The sequence below is a fragment of the Calidris pugnax genome, unplaced genomic scaffold (genome assembly GCF_001431845.1).
Source record: "Calidris pugnax isolate Ruff unplaced genomic scaffold, ASM143184v1 scaffold5, whole genome shotgun sequence".
NCBI lineage: Eukaryota > Metazoa > Chordata > Aves > Charadriiformes > Scolopacidae > Calidris > Calidris pugnax.
The window spans coordinates 3,644,451-3,666,331 of NW_015090814.1; the positions used below are offsets into that span (position 1 = coordinate 3,644,451).

A 21,881-nucleotide genomic window follows, 5' to 3' on the forward strand; every position below is an offset into this window, starting at 1 on the left:
CTGGCTGTGTTTAAGAACCGTTTAGATGTGGTGTTGGGGGATATGGTGTAGGGGAGAACTTTAGAGTAGGGTAGATGGTTGGACTCGATGATCCCGAAGGTCTCTTCCAGACTAGATGATTCTGTGATTCTTGGAGCATTCTTGCTTTGGTGAAGTGAATATGACAAGGGTGGACACAGTCAAGTATTTGACTTTATAAACTTACCTGACCCCTGAAAAGGAGCTTATAAGGCATTTTCAGAGATCCAGAGACTTTGGCTTTACTTGATGCAGAAGGCAGCATTCATGTTATCAGTGGGAGCAACTAGAGGTTCCAGTGCTCCACATCTCCCAAAATTGGGCTTCACAAGAAGTTGTTAGGTCTCCCTCTGTAAAAGTAGCTGGTATGTTAATCCTTTCTTTCCCTTACCCCAACTCATTCTACTTTTTTTTTTTTCCAGGATATATCAGAACTAAAAACCACATTTACATTCACAGGGCAGGAGTACTTTAATTAAAGCAATGGAACTCAAGCTGGTGCTTCCCTTTATATTTTCCACAGGGCAAGAAATATAATTTTTCTTGTAAATGAAATCTTAAAGAGAGATCTGTATGAATTTGATGACATATGCAAGCAGCTCAGCAATCCACAGTGGGGTCACAGCCTCAAGGTTAAAAAGTAATTCACTAGTGTGTGAAAAAGCTACAAAGAAGGCGAATACTACATACTTAATACTGATTTTTCTCTTCTCCATTCTCCTTTCTCTTTTCACAGCATTGGAGAGCATGGAAGGATATTATTACAGAGACAGTGTTTCAGTAGAAGAATTTCAAGCTCAGATTAATGCCGCCTCACTAGAAAAAGTCAAGCAGTATAACCAGAAACTACGGTGGGTAATAAACCAACATTCCTGAGATTAGTTTACCAGGTTTTGCTTTTCAGCTCAGTTTCTATGACACATCTTTAAACTAAAGCGCCTTGTATGGAGGACGTTTTTTGGTGCATGATTGAATAAGATCCAAGATTCACACTTCTGACTTCTTGGTCTTCTGCACTGTTAAGTTACTCTTTAAAAAAAATATTTTCCCATGAAAGCTATAGCTGTAATTTCCTCCAGGTTGTTATACTAATGCATAAAGAAAAGGAAATGTCTATTTGATCACAAGTGGAGTATCAGAATTGCTAAACTTTATGATCTGATTTTGCAGACCATATTTACCTAATTTCTTATGCGGCTCTATGTTTCAGTAAATAGTCCATTAAGAGGTGAACATAAAGACAAAATTTCTGGAATACAAAATAATCTATTAGTTACGAAGCAGAAATCAGGCACACGAATGAAGGTTTTGAGGAGGGCTTGGTCCCTGGCAGATGAGAATGTGAAAGGAAGTAGCAAACAGTAAGATGCATGAAGAAATAGCCAAACTTACTGTAAACTTAAAACACTTTTTTTTTTTTTTTTTTTTTTTTAGAAAATAAGATCCCTGAAGTCTGATTTTTAAACAAACTAATAAAGATTCAGTGGATTTCTTTTGAATATATTGATTTTAGTCCTAGAGGAAAACGAGAACACTGAACAGGAGACACATTGCAGTAGAGCAGACAAAAAGGCACAGGAAAGAAAACAGAAAATACCTTGGCTCAGATGAAATCCTGGGATACTAATATTATTTTTTTTTAGATTTTGTGGGATACAGTGTGCTACAGAATTTATTTTGCAGATTTTTTTTTTCCCTTTCTGTTTCCAGAAGCCCAAAATATTTGAGTCTTAGGATAAGCATCTTTTTAGTCAGCTAAAGCGAAAGGGCAAAGATTCAAGTGTTACATTTGCTTAATAATTTCCAGTAATATAGATGATTTCTTCTTTCTGTATCATTCCAAATTTCTTTAATTTTCAAGGATCTCTCTCCAGAATAGTCCACTAGACTCCAAGAATAGGAACTCCTGGATAAGAAGTTAAATCCTAGTATTTAAATCATTATTTTGTTGTTGTTTTTTTTCCTCATCACTGAGTGACTTTAGATTCTATTTTTCACTTCTTTCTTCTAAGGTTAGGCTGAGCTGCCATCAAACTCAGTAGATTCCCATCTTTAACTGAAATTTATTAGCTACAAAAGTAGAAATCTTCTGTAAGTTCCTCTGTGGAGTGAATTCTTGCTTCCCAAGCTTAATAGAGCTAAGCTGTTTCCTGCCTAAAATACAATGGTTTGTGATGTTTTCAAATGGGACACTTAGAAAACCATGATTTTATAATATTTTATCAAAGGCTGTAGTCATTGCAGGTCAGTCTGTTTATCTCTGTGTTGCATAGCTCCCTGCCTAAAATTACAAGTTTATATATTTGCAGCATTGGGGCTGTAGAAATTTTTAAAAGTTTTAAAGTGTTTACCCAGGCTATATTATCTATCCCTCCAGTTGTAAAAACAGTTTTGTGCAGCCATATACTTAACTGTATACGTTCAGAAGGATCCTGACTTGCTGGACTGGGGTTTGAGAATGTTGAGATATTGCTCTTGGCATTCAGATTGAGATCTCAGCAACAAATAAGCTTGGTTAAAAACTGCTTTGTTTATAATTAAAATTCAATTTATTTAAAATTGCTACTTAGTCTCTTAATTATGTAGGGTTTTAAAATTTTTCAGTTTCTTATAGAATCCTACAATAATTCAGATTGGAAGGGACCTCAAGATGTCTCTAGCCCAACCTCCTGCTCATAGCAGTGTCAGCTGTCACATCAGACCAAGTTGCCTGGGTGTTTATCAAGTAGGATCTTGAAAACACTCAAAGACAGAAACTACACAATGTCTTGGGTAACCTATTCCTCTACTTGACTGCTCTAATGGTGAAGTTTATGTCCAATACCTTTTGTCCTGCCAGTATGCACCATTGTGAGGAGCCTGGCTCTGTCTTCTCATTGACCTCCTGGTAGCTAATGGCACCTGGGTAGTTGGTCCCCTCCAAAGCCATCACTTGTACAGGCTGAACAAACTCAGGTCCCTCAGCTTCTCCTCGCAGAGCGTGGGCTCCACCCCATGACCATCTTGGTGGCCCATGACCACGTTACTCAACTCCTTCCACTTGAGCAACAGCTTTCCTGTACTGTGGGGCCCAAAACTAAACACATTATTCAAGATGCTATCTAATAAGCATTGAGTAAACTGAGGACAAATGCTTCTTTCAGTCTACTGCCCATGCTTATGCTAATACAGTTTAGGATGCTCTTGGCCTTCTCGGTTGCTAGAGAACACTGCAGGCTCATGTTCAGCTTGCTGTCTAACATGAGCCCAAGGTCCTTCTCAACAGAGCCACTCTTCAGGCTGTACCTTCCCAGATGCAGGACTTGACCTTGGTCCTTGTTTAGTTTCACAAGGTTCCTGCTGGCCCATTCTAGGGCCTATCTGGGTCCCTTTCTAGGTGGCTTTGCACTTCAGTATACCCACTGCTTCTCTCAGTTTGGTATTAGCTGCCGGCTGGATTTTCCTCCTACAGGTCGATGATAAAGATGTTGAACAGTGTAGATCTCTGTGGTGTTCTGCTTGTGATGGGCCCCCAGGTAGACCATGTCCCATTAGCCACTACCCTTTGAGCCTACTCATCCTTCCAGGGTTTTTTTCCCATTCATTATGTCAGCATTCAGACTAAAATATCCTGCCTTGGATTCAAGAATACCACAGAAGACATGTTTGACAGGAAAGCTTCCTTACCAAAGAGCTTTCTAATAAATGAGGTAGAAAAGAATGTTAAACCCTTCAAAAAAAGGGGGAGGCAGAGCACACACTGTGGGTTTTCCTGCCAGCACCCATGAGCGTGGCCCCTGTGGTGCCTGTGGAGGCAGAACTGACTACTCCAGCCGGTCCCGACACATGACTGAGCTTCCTGGTTGGATAATCTAATTGGTTAAAACCAACTTTGTGCCAGTAAAATAAGCAGTACGGATTATCAGCTCTGTCTGCACTAACGTGCTGTTATAAATGGAGTTCAGCAGATATTTTTGTGCTGGCTTTCTGGTGTGACTTAGCACCAAGGAGGTTAAGAAGCAAGTTTGACTGTTGAAATTTAATATTTTTCGCACAGAAGTAGAATTACAAACTCTGAAAGCGCAGAAGGGGAGTGCAATTTGCATGTTCTTTCACAATGAATGAATTATTTATTAACTGGTCATATTAAGCAGTACAGGCAGAATTAATATTCTGTGCGCAGCTGAAGCTGTAAGACAGCAGCATGTTTCCATCAGAACTCTGCTTATTGCTTGCATTTTCTGATAGCGTGATGAATTCTTAAAATGTGTATGGACTATTAAAGTGGCAATATTCCTAATTGTAAAATCTTTAATACTTCTCCCCCATAAAACCTATGTTTTCCCTAAGAACCTATATTTTATGTTATAAAAAAGGTTAGCCTCTAAATGTGTAGAACTTGGTTTTTCCAGTCCAAATTTTCTTCAGAACCTTTCAGACACTTGATTTGACTTACCTAAAGAAAAGGTTAAACTTCCCTGAGTATCTAAATTAAAGGGGCTGGGGGAGTGTTCTTCTTCTGAAAACTATTGCTAGGAAGAGTATCCCAAAATGGAATGGTAGTGCCTTCATTTTTTCCTCCTTTTAATTTCTGTGCGATGATTGTATGAGAAGGACGTATGATCCTTCCTTTAATGGAAGTCTTTGTTTAGTTCCTGAGTTAGGAAACAATTCTTCACAGAGAGAGTGGTCGGGCATTGGAACAGGCTGCCCAGGGAGGTGGTGGAGTCACCATCCCTGGCTGTGTTTAAGAACCGTTTAGATGTGGAGTTGGGGGATATGGTGTAGGGGAGAACATTAGAGTAGGGTAGATGGTTGGACTCGATGATCCCGAAGGTCTCTTCCAGACTAGATGATTCTGTGATTCTTGGAGCATTCTTGCTTTGGTGAAGTGAATATGACAAGGGTGGACACAGTCAAGTATTTGACTTTATAAACTTACCTGACCCCTGAAAAGGAGCTTATAAGGCATTTTCAGAGATCCAGAGACTTTGGCTTTACTTGATGCAGAAGGCAGCATTCATGTTATCAGTGGGAGCAACTAGAGGTTCCAGTGCTCCACATCTCCCAAAATTGGGCTTCACAAGAAGTTGTTAGGTCTCCCTCTGTAAAAGTAGCTGGTATGTTAATCCTTTCTTTCCCTTACCCCAACTCATTCTACTTTTTTTTTTTTCCAGGATATATCAGAACTAAAAACCACATTTACATTCACAGGGCAGGAGTACTTTAATTAAAGCAATGGAACTCAAGCTGGTGCTTCCCTTTATATTTTCCACAGGGCAAGAAATATAATTTTTCTTGTAAATGAAATCTTAAAGAGAGATCTGTATGAATTTGATGACATATGCAAGCAGCTCAGCAATCCACAGTGGGGTCACAGCCTCAAGGTTAAAAAGTAATTCACTAGTGTGTGAAAAAGCTACAAAGAAGGCGAATACTACATACTTAATACTGATTTTTCTCTTCTCCATTCTCCTTTCTCTTTTCACAGCATTGGAGAGCATGGAAGGATATTATTACAGAGACAGTGTTTCAGTAGAAGAATTTCAAGCTCAGATTAATGCCGCCTCACTAGAAAAAGTCAAGCAGTATAACCAGAAACTACGGTGGGTAATAAACCAACATTCCTGAGATTAGTTTACCAGGTTTTGCTTTTCAGCTCAGTTTCTATGACACATCTTTAAACTAAAGCGCCTTGTATGGAGGACGTTTTTTGGTGCATGATTGAATAAGATCCAAGATTCACACTTCTGACTTCTTGGTCTTCTGCACTGTTAAGTTACTCTTTAAAAAAAATATTTTCCCATGAAAGCTATAGCTGTAATTTCCTCCAGGTTGTTATACTAATGCATAAAGAAAAGGAAATGTCTATTTGATCACAAGTGGAGTATCAGAATTGCTAAACTTTATGATCTGATTTTGCAGACCATATTTACCTAATTTCTTATGCGGCTCTATGTTTCAGTAAATAGTCCATTAAGAGGTGAACATAAAGACAAAATTTCTGGAATACAAAATAATCTATTAGTTACGAAGTGAAATAATGACGATGTGTACAGACACAACCCTTGCATCTCACTGCAACCATGAGAAACACCTGTTTGAGTGCACTTATTTACACGAGTTGAAGAAAAAGGGTGTGAAGGACTGCAGTAAAATCACATCTATTCACTTTCAAAATTCTTGAATCAGATGGAAGTACTATCGTTTCCCTGGAACTATTGGGCAGCTTTTAAAAGCAGCAGAGAACAGGAGCTTAAAAAAGCGGTTAAGGACAGTGGAGAAAGGGAAAGAGGATAAATGAGAGTCTCTTTTTCCAGTTCCTTTGCCTGTAGGCCCGCTCTTGTCTTTGGAGGGCTTTCTTCATGAATCTTGCAAAACTATTTCTCTACTGTATTATCAGAGCAGTGGACTTTCTAGATTCTGTTTTAATTTAAGCAGTACTATAGCAAAAGGGATTTTAAAGCCAGTTGTATTCATTTTTTGTGACATCTGTGTCAGTGCATTTCTATGTTAATAAAAAATACAGTGTTTATTTAGTCTGTTTTTCACCTTCTTGTATTAGTCCTTCCTATTTGGGAAAAAAAGTTCCTCCTGAGTATTTATTTGACAAGGCTTATGTTATAAATCACTTCTACAGAAAGCTTTGGTCATGCCAATATTTGGCCTAGATGAAGTCAGCTAGTGTTGTAAAGAGATTTCTTTCAGTTGGACAAGGCAAGACTTTTTGTGCTGTTTTTATTATGAAAAGGCCCAATTTAGACCCCATGAAAATCCTTAAAAGAAATTCTGCCTGACTTTATGCTCTAGTGTTTCCTGACCTTGCTTACCTCGTGTGTTAGGACCTCCATTCATGCTGTGGCTCTAATGAGATACATTCCTCTTATTATGGTGTTGTGATTCACAGTTCTGATCAGTTGCTAACCTCCAAGGCCTAGTTCTGCAAGAATTTACTATGAAAAAGTTAGCATTCAACAAAAATTACCATGGGCAGTTCTGTCTAGTCACAAGAATAGGAAAATTTTGGATTTTTTTCCAGCCGTCTAATGTCTGATGAGAACATTTGGTAATTGGTTTTTTGGTTTTGTGTTTTTGGGGTTGTTGGTTTTTTTTTCTGGTGAACCCTGTCCATTTCTTAAATGAGGCACAAACAGCTTCAGGAATTCACTGACATAATGTGAAGAAAATAATTCAGATTGGAAGGGACCTCAAGATGTCTCTAGCCCAACCTCCTGCTCATAGCAGTGTCAGCTGTCACATCAGACCAAGTTGCCTGGGTGTTTATCAAGTAGGATCTTGAAAACACTCAAAGACAGAAACTACACAATGTCTTGGGTAACCTATTCCTCTACTTGACTGCTCTAATGGTGAAGTTTATGTCCAATACCTTTTGTCCTGCCAGTATGCACCATTGTGAGGAGCCTGGCTCTGTCTTCTCATTGACCTCCTGGTAGCTAATGGCACCTGGCTAGTTGGTCTCCTCCAAAGCCATCACTTGTACAGGCGGAACAAACTCAGGTCCCTCAGCCTCTCCTCACAGAGCATGTGCTCCACCCCATGACCATCTTGGTGGCCCATGACCATCTTGGTGGCCCATGACCACGTTACTCAACTCCTTCCACTTGAGCAACAGCTTTCCTGTACTGTGGGGCCCAAAACTAAACACATTATTCAAGATGCTATCTAATAAGCATTGAGTAAACTGAGGACAAATGCTTCTTTCAGTCTACTGCCCATGCTTATGCTAATACAGTTTAGGATGCTCTTGGCCTTCTCGGTTGCTAGAGAACACTGCAGGCTCATGTTCAGCTTGCTGTCTAACATGAGCCCAAGGTCCTTCTCAACAGAGCCACTCTTCAGGCTGTACCTTCCCAGATGCAGGACTTGACCTTGGTCCTTGTTTAGTTTCACAAGGTTCCTGCTGGCCCATTCTAGGGCCTATCTGGGTCCCTTTCTAGGTGGCTTTGCACTTCAGTATACCCACTGCTTCTCTCAGTTTGGTATTAGCTGCCAGCTGGATTTTCCTCCTACAGGTCGATGATAAAGATGTTGAACAGTGTAGATCTCTGTGGTGTTCTGCTTGTGATGGGCCCCCAGGTAGACCATGTCCCATTAGCCACTACCCTTTGAGCCTACTCATCCTTCCAGGGTTTTTTTCCCATTCATTATCTCAGCATTCAGACTAAAATATCCTGCCTTGGATTCAAGAATACCACAGAAGACATGTTTGACAGGAAAGCTTCCTTACCAAAGAGCTTTCTAATAAATGAGGTAGAAAAGAATGTTAAACCCTTCAAAAAAAGGGGGAGGCAGAGCACACACTGTGGGTTTTCCTGCCAGCACCCATGAGCGTGGCCCCCGTGGTGCCTGTGGAGGCAGAACTGACTACTCCAGCCGGTCCCGACACATGACTGAGCTTCCTGGTTGGATAATCTAATTGGTTAAAACCAACTTTGTGCCAGTAAAATAAGCAGTACGGATTATCAGCTCTGTCTGCACTAACGTGCTGTTATAAATGGAGTTCAGCAGATATTTTTGTGCTGGCTTTCTGGTGTGACTTAGCACCAAGGAGGTTAAGAAGCAAGTTTGACTGTTGAAATTTAATATTTTTCGCACAGAAGTAGAATTACAAACTCTGAAAGCGCAGAAGGGGAGTGCAATTTGCATGTTCTTTCACAATGAATGAATTATTTATTAACTGGTCATATTAAGCAGTACAGGCAGAATTAATATTCTGTGCGCAGCTGAAGCTGTAAGACAGCAGCATGTTTCCATCAGAACTCTGCTTATTGCTTGCATTTTCTGATAGCGTGATGAATTCTTAAAATGTGTATGGACTATTAAAGTGGCAATATTCCTAATTGTAAAATCTTTAATACTTCTCCCCCATAAAACCTATGTTTTCCCTAAGAACCTATATTTTATGTTATAAAAAAGGTTAGCCTCTAAATGTGTAGAACTTGGTTTTTCCAGTCCAAATTTTCTTCAGAACCTTTCAGACACTTGATTTGACTTACCTAAAGAAAAGGTTAAACTTCCCTGAGTATCTAAATTAAAGGGGCTGGGGGAGTGTTCTTCTTCTGAAAACTATTGCTAGGAAGAGTATCCCAAAATGGAATGGTAGTGCCTTCATTTTTTCCTCCTTTTAATTTCTGTGCGATGATTGTATGAGAAGGACGTATGATCCTTCCTTTAATGGAAGTCTTTGTTTAGTTCCTGAGTTAGGAAACAATTCTTCACAGAGAGAGTGGTCGGGCATTGGAACAGGCTGCCCAGGGAGGTGGTGGAGTCACCATCCCTGGCTGTGTTTAAGAACCGTTTAGATGTGGAGTTGGGGGATATGGTGTAGGGGAGAACATTAGAGTAGGGTAGATGGTTGGACTCGATGATCCCGAAGGTCTCTTCCAGACTAGATGATTCTGTGATTCTTGGAGCATTCTTGCTTTGGTGAAGTGAATATGACAAGGGTGGACACAGTCAAGTATTTGACTTTATAAACTTACCTGACCCCTGAAAAGGAGCTTATAAGGCATTTTCAGAGATCCAGAGACTTTGGCTTTACTTGATGCAGAAGGCAGCATTCATGTTATCAGTGGGAGCAACTAGAGGTTCCAGTGCTCCACATCTCCCAAAATTGGGCTTCACAAGAAGTTGTTAGGTCTCCCTCTGTAAAAGTAGCTGGTATGTTAATCCTTTCTTTCCCTTACCCCAACTCATTCTACTTTTTTTTTTTTCCAGGATATATCAGAACTAAAAACCACATTTACATTCACAGGGCAGGAGTACTTTAATTAAAGCAATGGAACTCAAGCTGGTGCTTCCCTTTATATTTTCCACAGGGCAAGAAATATAATTTTTCTTGTAAATGAAATCTTAAAGAGAGATCTGTATGAATTTGATGACATATGCAAGCAGCTCAGCAATCCACAGTGGGGTCACAGCCTCAAGGTTAAAAAGTAATTCACTAGTGTGTGAAAAAGCTACAAAGAAGGCGAATACTACATACTTAATACTGATTTTTCTCTTCTCCATTCTCCTTTCTCTTTTCACAGCATTGGAGAGCATGGAAGGATATTATTACAGAGACAGTGTTTCAGTAGAAGAATTTCAAGCTCAGATTAATGCCGCCTCACTAGAAAAAGTCAAGCAGTATAACCAGAAACTACGGTGGGTAATAAACCAACATTCCTGAGATTAGTTTACCAGGTTTTGCTTTTCAGCTCAGTTTCTATGACACATCTTTAAACTAAAGCGCCTTGTATGGAGGACGTTTTTTGGTGCATGATTGAATAAGATCCAAGATTCACACTTCTGACTTCTTGGTCTTCTGCACTGTTAAGTTACTCTTTAAAAAAAATGCTTTCCCATGAAAGCTATAGCTGTAATTTCCTCCAGGTTGTTGTACTAATGCATAAAGAAAAGGAAATGTCTATTTGATCACAAGTGGAGCATCGGAATTGCTAAACTTTATGATCTGATTTTGCAGACCATATTTACCTAATTTCTTATGCGGCTCTGTGTTTCAGTAAATATTCCATTAAGAAGTTGCACATAAAGACAAAGCTTATGGAATACAAAATAATCTATTAGTTACGAAGTGAAGTAATGAAGATGTGTACTGACACAACCCTTGCATCTCACTGCATCCATGAGAAACACCTGTTTGAGTGCACTTATTTACACGAGTTGAAGAAAAAGGGTGTGAAGGACTGCAGTAAAATCACATCTATTCACTTTCAAAATTCTTGAATCAGATGGAAGTACTATCGTTTCCCTGGAACTATTGGGCAGCTTTTAAAAGCAGCAGAAAACAGGAGCTTAAAAAAGAGGTTAAGGACAGTGGAGAAAGGGAAAGATGATAAACAAGAGTCTCTTTTTCCAGTTCCTTTGCCTGTAGGCCCACTCTTGTCTTTGGAGGGCTTTCTTCATGAATCTTGCAAAACTATTTCTCTACTGTATTATCAAAGCAGTGGACTTTCTAGATTCTGTTTTAATCTAAACAAAAGTGATTTTAAAGCCAGTTGTATTCAGTGAATACTGTATATTTCATTTTTTGTGACATCTGTGTCAGTCCATTTCTATGTTAATAAAAAAATATAGTGCTTATTTAGTCTGTTTTCCACCTTCTTCTATTAGCACTTGCTATTTGGGAAAAAAGGTTCCTCCTGAGTATTTATTTGACAAGGCTTATGTTATAAATTGCTTCTACAGAAAGCTTTGGTCATGCCGGTATTTGGCCTAGATGAAGTCAGCTAGTGTTGTAAAAAGATTTCTTTCAGTTGGACAAGGCAAGACTTTTTGTGCTGTTTTTATTATGAAAAGGCCCAATTTAGACCCCATGAAAATCCTTAAAAGAAATTCTGCCTGACTTTAGTGTTCCCTGACCTTGCTTACCTCGTGTGTTAGGACCTCCATTCACGCTGTGGCTCTAATGAGATACATTCCTCTGATGGTGTTGTGATTCACAGCTCTGATCAGTTGCTAACCTCCAAGGCCTAGTTCTGCAAGAATTTACTATGAAAAAGTTAGCATTCAACAAAAATTACCATGGGCAGTTCTGTCTAGTCACAAGAATAGGAAAATTTTGGATTTTTTTCCAGCCGTCTAATGTCTGATGAGAACATTTGGTAATTGGTTTTTTGGTTTTGTGTTTTTGGGGTTGTTGGTTTTTTTTTCTGGTGAACCCTGTCCATTTCTTAAATGAGGCACAAACAGCTTCAGGAATTCACTGACATAATGTGAAGAGGAAAAACAGAAAAGCAGATGCTTCGTTCTTGTTCTGCCATTTGCTAGCCTGTGTAGGTGTTTGGCCAGGAGAATCTAATAAAGTAACTACAGCAGCAAAAGATATTAACATTTGGATAATTACTCCAAAGAAAAACAAAAAAGTGAAATTGAATATTCCCTGGAGACATACTCAAGTGCAATAATACCATCTTAAACTCTTCACGTGGAAGAAGTTCTCTGTGCAGAACCACCTCATCAGTAATAGAATAAGTCATCCAAGATGCAATCTGTAAATCTGATGACCATCTGATAACCATCTTATAATCATTTTATAATCTCTCCATTGCTACAGCAGTGGGAAGCAAATGGGAGTAACAGCAAAGGAAAAAGTAGTAGGAGAAGAGGATGGGGACTGGTGGGAATGAAATCGCTGGTTGGCAGTGACACTGCAGTGGAGCCATCTGTTGATGAGAACTCTTGATAGAGGTTCATCTCCCCTTATTCCTGATACATTTAGATAATAATGCTCTAATCATGTGAAACATATGAGACCACTTTGTTGTGTATAGTCCCACTTTCAAACAGAAATGTCGGCCTAACTTGGGATGTACCCAAGCAGGACAGTAAAATTAAAAATGAGTAGTGCCTTTGCTCAGCTACCTCTTAATTTCTTATGGTAAAGTCTTGATAAAGTTTTCAGTACATAGAACATTCTGCAGTAATGTGGTTTCTTTTGGGTGACTTATCTGACGCTGTATGCCTTAAAAGAACTAATTTACAAATTATTTACTTGAATTAATCACAAGGTAAATTTTAAGTGGATTTCAGGAAGGGTAACCTTGATCCATCATATAAAGTCAAGAAGCTGAATCGTTGCTTTTACTGAAAAATTCATTCATAACTATGGAACTGTGACCAGCTTTTCCACAGTATCAGAAGTGCTATAATAAATCCGGTGCAAAATTGTCCTCCTTAAAACTGATTTGAGCGTCATAAGAGCTTCTGTCTTTCATGGTTCTTGCTTTGGGGCTTTTGCAAATACTACCTCAACTATGAAATAGTAATGATAAGATTATCATTTTTATGAGAATGCATGAAAGACAGATGAAAATTGGTTACAGAATTTCATGCTTATGTGGAATGGAGAGAACGTTCCTCCATCTTCTGTAATACGTTAACCCTCGCTATTTGAATCTAATTAATAATGTAAGGGAACTTTTATTCTAAGGCCAACTAAATTTGAGGTTTTCTACAATTCCTGAGGCAACATCCCCTACCCCAGCAACATTTAGGTGGTCTTTTATCAGAATAAAGATGTTATTTAGAAAAACCCAGACAACCTAGTTTATGAAATTTCTGAAACTGGTGGAAGATCTTCGATATCGGGTCCACAATTACTGTTAATTGCACTGGATTTCTTTTTCACAGTCAGCCAGATTGCACTTATTTTTGTAGTTGACCAATTCTGTTTCTCTGACACTGATAAGGAAAAGAAAGTTATGCTTAAATTGTGTTGCGAGTTGAGCTGGTGCTAGTAGTTGCCAGCAATGTAAATCTAACCTCATCAAATTGTTTGCTAATGAGAAACATGCGGTACAACCAAGTGAAAGTAATTAGGTCAGCAAAGATTTTAAAGACCTTAGTTACCATGTGTTTGATAGCTCGGCAGTTGTCTTCTGATTCAGAAGAGGACCAGAAAGAACATGTGTATCTGACCAGTACAGAGGCTGACGTTATTTGAGCCCGTTCTGTATTCTCCTGCCTCCTCCCACTTTTCTTCATCTTCCTCCTTTGGTATTCCTTGCTGTTCGAATAGGGGTTTTCCATCCTGAGTCAGTCCTTTTGCTTTTACAGATACCAGAGGCCATTTTGCTTCAACAGTGCAGGGGTGTTTGAATCCATAACTACTACAAATGCTGATAGGAATAATGAAAACTCATAAATGCACTGCATTTAGTTGTACTGCTTGGTTGGTTTAAGTAAAGTCTTCAGTCATGTAAAAGCATGAGGGTAAACTTTAATTGTAATTTTTGAAGCATTACTGCCTTTAGAATTACTTAGCTAAAATACATTCTGTCCTTTGAATATGATTTTTTTTTTATATTTCATAGAATTATAGAATGGTTTGGGTTGGAAGGGACCTTAAAGAGCATCCAGTTCCAACCCCCTGCCCTGGGCAGGGACACCTCCCACCAGACCAGGTTGCTCCAAGCCCCATCCAGCCTGGCCTTGAACCCCTCCAGGGATGGGGCAGCCACAGCTTCTCTGGGCAACCTGGGCCAGGCTCTCACCACCCTCACAGCAAAGAATTTCTTCCTGGTATCTATCTAACTCTCCCCTCTTTCAGTTTAAAACCATTACCCCTTGTCCTGTGGCTCCCCTCCCTGATCCAGAGTCCCTCCCCATCTCTCCTGGAGCCCCTTTAGGTACCAGGTTATCTTCTTAGTCAGAAAAATCTGATGAAGCAGTCACATCTGCTCTTTAAGAGTTTTTTCCTGGACGTGTCTGTGCATATGATGGGGGTACCTCACAGGCAGAGAGGATGCTCAGGGCATGGGTCGTGCAGGGGGTGCAGGGCTGTGGCTGTACCAAGTGCACTTCCAGCTCTTGGGTCTCGTTGCTGCACATTGTGGGCTGCAAGAGCAAACTATGGTGGATTCTAGGTGCCTAAAACCGCACATCAATATACTTATTTGGATTCCAATACTGTCTATGCAGATAATTTTTAGCTGATGAGAAATTAGTGAAATCACTGGCTTTTAGATTAGTAAGCATTTTTAATGCCTCTTCAGCACCTGTGCTTGCATTTAGATATCTAAACACCTTTAAAATTCAGTTCCTGATGTTATGGTGGCTTGGATTGGGAATGCTCAGAGGGAAATAGGCAAAATAATAGATGAAGGTGAGGTTAGGAGAGCTCTAGTTTCCCATAACTTTTCTTTTATCCCCCGCACGGCACTTCCTTGTGACACCCCTGACTATATAATGACCCAGTTCTTCTCTCCAAAGATACCATCAAGCTGTGGGAAAGACAGCTGAGGATTGCTCTCCGTCCCCACCACTGGTGTGGGTGCTAATTAGCACCGTGTAGTAATTAACTTGCCCCGTGCATCAATAGACAAAGAAGGTCTGGTGAAAAAAAAAATGTTCCTTCCTTCCTGCCTACCATTCTGTGTGATTTGGAACTATTCTTTGAAGTCAGCTGTGTCCAAGGTTATTGGCAGCTGCTTTCGTAGCCTGTTGTACAGCTCTAACAGAAGAAAAATTAAGGCAGACAGTAAAGGGAAAAGGCCATTTTTTGTGGGTTTTTTTTTCCCGGTGTTGCTACTTTCTTGGATATCATTTTAGGAGGTAAATGCAAGTCTGTTACGCTAAGGAAGCAATTATAATCAGTGAATCTAATGACAAATGATTTAGCTAACTACCCTCATTACATTGAACATTTGATTATGCTGAATGTAGTATTTGTCACTTTAAAGAGTTTAATTTACAATGTAACTTCAAACAGTTTCTCTGTCTGACGCCTTGTGTGTTTACTTTATGGTATAAGTAGCCCTCCACAGAATGACGCCAAATTTAATTTAATTCCTGATTCAGGGATGTTATAATCCATGAGGTTTTCTTGTTGTTGGGCTTTCTTGTTTCTTTTAATTTTTAAAAAGACAAGGGGAAACTGTCTCTGCCCCCAGAATTTATGCAAGCGTGGAACAAAATCTGTCTGAGGAATATAACATCGTTTTTATTTATACACGCACGTATCCACGCACAGCAGCCTCTCGAGCTGCAGGCTTCTTGGCAGGCTGATGTTTTCCATATCCTGTATAATTTAGTCAAAGCAGAAAATAGATGTGATGGCACTCATGGCTGCGGGCTGAACTAAAATTCTCTAATAGTTGCTTCGGTATAAATGAGATATAATGACATAAAGGACATATCCACTTAGAGATAGTTAATTACTATGAAAGAAAGAGCTTGTCTGCCTCTGGAACAAACTGATGGGTCCTCAAGACAATACCTGTGTTATCACAAAGACCAGATCATCTATCAATTCCTGTGATAAATGCATTAAAATCTGCCTTAAAACTGGCAGATTCCTTCCCCGACTATATCCAGTGGAAAGCTTTTCCAAACCAAATTTCTCAGGTGGTTAAGAAGCTTATGCTGCTCGTCCTTGTGCTGCTGTCATCCTGTGATTTGTCTTGCTCTCCTTTCCCTCATGTCTGTCCGCTTCGGAGAGTGATGTGTTAATGAGCAACATTAACAGGTTTTGTCGTTGCCATCAAATTCAGAAAAGAGTAACCCAAGGAGAAATGCAAGTTTCAGAGAGCGATTCTGTGAAAATATTTTCTTTTCAGTGCAGTGGGATTTTTATAAAGCCAGGAAAAAACTGTTTTCCTGTTTTCGATACTAGATATTTGATACATTGCTTTGTGTTTAGAAAAGCAATGTAAAACTGGACTGTAATACTACATATGCAAATTTGTCATGCAGTTATGTGACTATAAATATTTGAAATCTAATACCTTTTAGGTATTTAAGATTTGGTTCCAAATGAACTAGATAATTGTGGCTGAACTTTCTCTAAATGCAAAATCTTTATGAAGGAGAGATTGAAAATTAAGCATTCACTCTGAAGGACATAACAAGGAAATAATAACTAAATTTGTCTCCTGATGAACTTAATGAGAAGCGTTTTAGGTAGAACAGAAATTAAGATTCATTGCATCTAAGTGAAGCAAGACCAGAGAGAGAATAAAGAGATCCTGGACAAAGTAAATTAAATTTGTCTAGCTGGTCTACAAGATATTGCCAGCTGGCTTGAATTTAGCTTGGTTTTTTTTTTTTTTTTTCCTTTTCCAGTTCTATGCTCTTTCTGTGAGCGTAAATTCACGGTTTCTTTAGACTTTTGATGAAGCGTGATCAGTCTTTATTATAGGTAGTGTTCTGAAATTGGAAATTATGTGTCTTGATAGATTATACACACTGAGTCTTTGCTCACTGAGGTGGACATCTGCTCCGTTCTGCTTTCTTTATCCCCTGCAAACTCAGAGAACGTGTATCAGTGATGGTCAGAGGTGAAGCCCCCATTTTCACTCCTGGTCACTGATGAGAATCCAAGCTTGCAGATGTACCAGAAGCCCTGACCACCCAATGACTGTTTGGCATGTTGTCTTTTTTAACAGCGTAGTCCATGTCTGGAATATCAGGAGCCTAAAAGGAGACGTCTATCTACTGTCTGAAAGGCAAATGTGGAAGCAATTAGTTAGTACTGATGGGTTCAGTGTGGATTAGGCTGTTTGAATAATGATGAGAGAAGCAGGAAGGCGGCTGTAAATTGTCTGTGGCCCAAGACCTTCCCTTTCAAGTGATCTTGGAAGTAGGTAGAGATGCTGGAGACAAGATTCCTGGAAAAATAAGTGTTAAAATTTGCATGTGAAAAGTGGGCAGTGTTACATAGAGCAAATCATATTTTTTTCCATTATTACTCAGCCATGATTTTCTGCCTTTACATTTCTACCATCCCCTGCTTGTGTGTGTTTGTAACACAAGAGTAGGGCTGTGATGTGCCTGCTGGGAGAGTAGGCTTGTTCCTTTGCAAGCATCCTCCTGAGATACTTGTGCTCATCCTAACACCAATTTCTCAGCATGCCCTCTTCACAGACTGGAGAGAGTTTAAATTGGTGGGAGACCAGCAATTTAGCCAGGTGCTGCAGGCTTGCAAGAAAATGAGGAGCGCTATGGAGAATCATCCTCTCTGTTCAAGAGTCCAGTTTTTTAGGAATTTGGTCTTATGGGAGTTGAAAGTCTGTGTCCCAGCAATGCTCCCTCTCAGTCTATTCCACTAAAGCAGAGAGTTGCCAAAAAATCCCTGAAGTTTCACTTCTTGAAATTTTCTTAACGCCCCTCCCCAGCTGTTGGTATTTCTGTGCATAACTGAATCTAATGATTCTCCTCTTTTCTCCTTGGGAGAAGAGACCGACCCCCCCTGGCTACCCCCTCCTTTCAGGGAGGTGGAGAGAGCGAGAAGGTCTCCCCTCAGCCTCCTTTTCTCCAGGCTGAACACCCCCAGCTCCCTCAGCCTCTCCTCACAAGACTTGTGCTCCAGACCCCTCACCAGCTCCGTTGCCCTTCTCTGGGCCTGCTCCAGCACCTGAATGTCTTTTTTGTGGTGAGGGGCCAAAAACTGGACACAGCCCTTGAGGTGGGGCCTCACCAGTGCCCAGGACAGGGGAAGGGCTTACTGAGTTGCTTACACCTGAAATATGGATTACCCACAGTTAGTTTCAGAGCCATGTGGTGGTAAAATTTTCTGTTCTACCCTTCAGTTTGCACAATAGTTGTGAAGGTCACAATATTGCTATGTATGCTCTTTGAGAATTTAAAAACCTGATAATTGTCATGAAGGTTTTCTTTTCTTATAATTAAACTTTTCTCTAACTACTAATGACACTGTACGTAGGATTGTATCACTGGCATAGCTGTTAGGACACATTTAAAATCACTAGATTTTAGTATGGGCTGAGAGGTAATTATAATTGTTAAATTATCATTTATTGAGAGTTACCATTTAGTGGAAAAGCCATGTAAAACGCTTTTAGATCTGTTTGCTGTGATAACAAATAGTTTCTGCAATGGATACTTTGTACTACAGAAAAAACTGAATTTATATATATATTATATATAAATTCATTTCCAAATGTATGTGTATACAGATGTATTTAATATGAATGCTGTACACATGCTCACCTACATAATTAACAGCCAGATGGCAGAACACAGAACTGTTGTTAAAGAAATACAGAAGTATGTGCGCCTATATATATGCAATTACACAGAGATATTATTTATCTATAGGATAAATACGTGCTTTATAGTGTGAGCTGAAGAAAAGAATTAGGGACACTAACACATCCTGTTAGACTGGCTCTGCACCTCTTTACTGACATACCCTTTGCCGCATTGTTAACCATGATTATTTACATGGTCTTGAATACCTTGTGACCAAGGGATTGAAAAATCAAGGAGAATTAAAATATGTTTCCATCCTTCTGTTGAAGACAGTATGTATTTATTTGTATGTATGCCACAGTGATGAAGAAAATATAAAAGACTAAATTCTTCTCTGCTATAACAAAAATCAAAACCTTTCTAGAGCAGAACCCCCAACTTGCATTTATTTAATGCCATAACCAAATTACCCGCCCTCGCCCTCTCTCCTGTTCCAATCACTTCTTTACTGTCCTTGTATTTTGAAGAAAAGATGACCAATGTCTAGGGTAACCCTATGGGCTTCCTGGAACAACAAACTGAGAGTAAGACTAGAAACTTGGCTTTGCTTGATGTATTTTCATGTACAAAGTTGCTCAGGAATGCACGTCTCTCCTGCAAACTACAGGTTTGGAGTCTCCTTAGGGTTAAATTTTTCAGTATTTCAAATTTTCAGGATTTTACATGGCTGGGTCAGTTTTGGAGGGTACCCTATAAAATGCTTCACTAAGAAAACATCAGTGCTTCTTCATCTCCTTTGTACTCAGGTTCTGGGGAAATGTCTTGGGAAAAACATTAATCTTGTGATAGATTTTTCTTTTTGAACCCTAAGATGTTTGTTACTGGATTCCAGTGTATGTTTTCCCTGAGATACTTTGATACGCCCTGAGATACGTCTCATTGTTTGACATTGTTACATAGGGGATACCTTACAATAATGGAACACAGCAATAACCCCCTTTAGTTTTAATGCCTACTGGGTTTCCTGCCTTTTTTTTTTTTTTTTTTAAAGTTGGGTTTTCTGCTTTTTTTTTTTTTTTTTTTTCTGGAACCGCTGACCACTGTATTCCTGAGGAAAATTTCTACAGTGTAGTGAATTTTGCAGCAAATACACACTACTCTCCCAACGGGTATAGCAAGTGACATTTGATCCAAAGGCCAAAGCTTCCCTTATTAAACAGCAGAAAGGAGCATATGCTTTCAAAGGAGTGATGTGACATCCTGTTAGACTGGCTCTGCACCTCTTTACTGACATACCCTTTGCCGCATTGTTAACCATGATTATTTACATGGTCTTGAATACCTTGTGACCAAGGGATTGAAAAATCAAGGAGAATTAAAATATGTTTCCATCCTTCTGTTGAAGACAGTATGTATTTATTTGTATGTATGCCACAGTGATGAAGAAAATATAAAAGACTAAATTCTTCTCTGCTATAACAAAAATCAAAACCTTTCTAGAGCAGAACCCCCAACTTGCATTTATTTAATGCCATAACCCAATTACCCGCCCTCGCCCTCTCTCCTGTTCCAATCACTTCTTTACTGTCCTTGTATTTTGAAGAAAAGATGACCAATGTCTAGGGTAACCCTATGGGCTTCCTGGAACAACAAACTGAGAGTAAGACTAGAAACTTGGCTTTGCTTGATGTATTTTCATGTACAAAGTTGCTCAGGAATGCACGTCTCTCCTGCAAACTACAGGTTTGGAGCCTCCTTAGGGTTAAATTTTTCAGTATTTCAAATTTTCAGGATTTTACATGGCTGGGTCAGTTTTGGAGGGTACCCTATAAAATGCTTCACTAAGAAAACATCAGTGCTTCTTCATCTCCTTTGTACTCAGGTTCTGGGGAAATGTCTTGGGAAAAACATTAATCTTGTGATAGATTTTTCTTTTTGAACCCTAAGATGTTTGTTACTGGATTCCAGTGTATGTTTTCCCTGAGATACTTTGATACGCCCTGAGATACGTCTCATTGTTTGACATTGTTACATAGGGGATACCTTACAATAGTGGAACACAGCAATAACCCCCTTTAGTTTTAATGCCTACTGGGTTTCCTGCCTTTTTTTTTTTTTTTTTTAAAGAACGGCTTTTTCTGCTACATTTTAGAGAAATTGTAAGGCCTTTAGAAGCAAAACCAGCATCACATTTGCAGACAAAGAACTATGATTTCATTCTTGTTCATTTCAAATGGATTAGAAAATATTGTCCATATTGGGCACCATGCCAAGATTGCCATTAACTTTTCCCATAAAATATGATTAAGGACCTTAACAAGCATTTAGTAATTAAGTGAAGTGCTTTGGAAATTTATGTGCTGTCCACAGTTTGTCATGTTCTGTAAAATACTGAAGACAGTTTTTATGAAAAGCAATAAAAATAAAGCACTTGAGAAACATCTGGGAGTGTTATCTGATTGGGGAGGAGGGGGGAATAGTTTCATTTGTAACAGGATATTTTGATGCTTAAAATGAATGTTGTGTACCGCTGATTTTTGTTTGTTCTTTAGGTTAATGAATAATTGACTGAATTAATGGAGTAATTCCTATAATTGTATATCCCATTCTCGTGGCCATGTCGCCTCATTTTGTACCCTGAGTTGATTATTTTCTGTGTACTCCATTAGTGTGTGTACTGGTCTATATTTGGTTTCTGGTTTCATTTAATGCAGCTGAATTTGCTGAAATAACAGTCCAAAGAGAATAGGAGTGCTGAACAGACTCTGAATGAGGCAGATTTTCCTGTGGCGTGGCAGGGGAAAAAGAAAAAAACAGTAAAGGCTTTCAGTCTGATGATGTGCAGTGGACGGCAGGGCAATGCTTTGTTTTTCAGCTTTTCTAACAAAGAGAAAGGTTGGTCTGTTGCTGCCGAGGTAGCTTTTATGTGCTGTGACCACTCAAAGTGATTTATGAGTAATTTTCTCTGCAAAGCTCTTTTCCTTCCAATAGTCTCCAGCTTCCTTTGACTCAGAGTACATTCTGGATCGTGCAACAGGCTTAATGGAATAAGAGAACTTGATTAGCTTTGCTGGGCTTTCTGAGGGGATTAATTCAAGCCTGAAGTTTGGGAGAAGATGCTTTTCAAAGCTGCAAAGCTATGGGAAGCAAAATCTACTAGAATTAAAGGTGGCTGGATTTTATCAACTCAATTTTTCCAGATTATTGAAGAATAGGAGTCTACAAATCCGCAGTCTGCACCCCTGGCCCTGAAGTTGTGTAACAATGTGAATAACTTCTCTCATGGATAAAACCATAAAAAAAGGGAGAGTGCAATTTTTATCCATGTCTGTTATACGAATTAGTGTTTTCCTGACTGGAAGATCCAGGTGATTCTGTCATTTTACAGTCAGGATGCAAGGATGCATTGGTTTCAGTGTTTGGGTGGG

The 21,881-nt window shown here is 39.3% G+C and overlaps 1 protein-coding gene across 1 annotated transcript in view; it reads left to right on the plus strand.

Moving 5' to 3' along the window:
• Positions 1 to 21,881, plus strand: part of PREX2 (phosphatidylinositol-3,4,5-trisphosphate-dependent Rac exchange factor 2) — a 218,188-nt gene that overhangs the window by 151,124 nt on the left and 45,183 nt on the right. Inside the window, exon 35 of the mRNA XM_014939649.1 lies at positions 755 to 869. Within this exon, the coding sequence (XP_014795135.1) occupies positions 755 to 869 (115 nt within the window). The remainder of the gene's footprint in view (positions 1 to 754; positions 870 to 21,881) is intronic.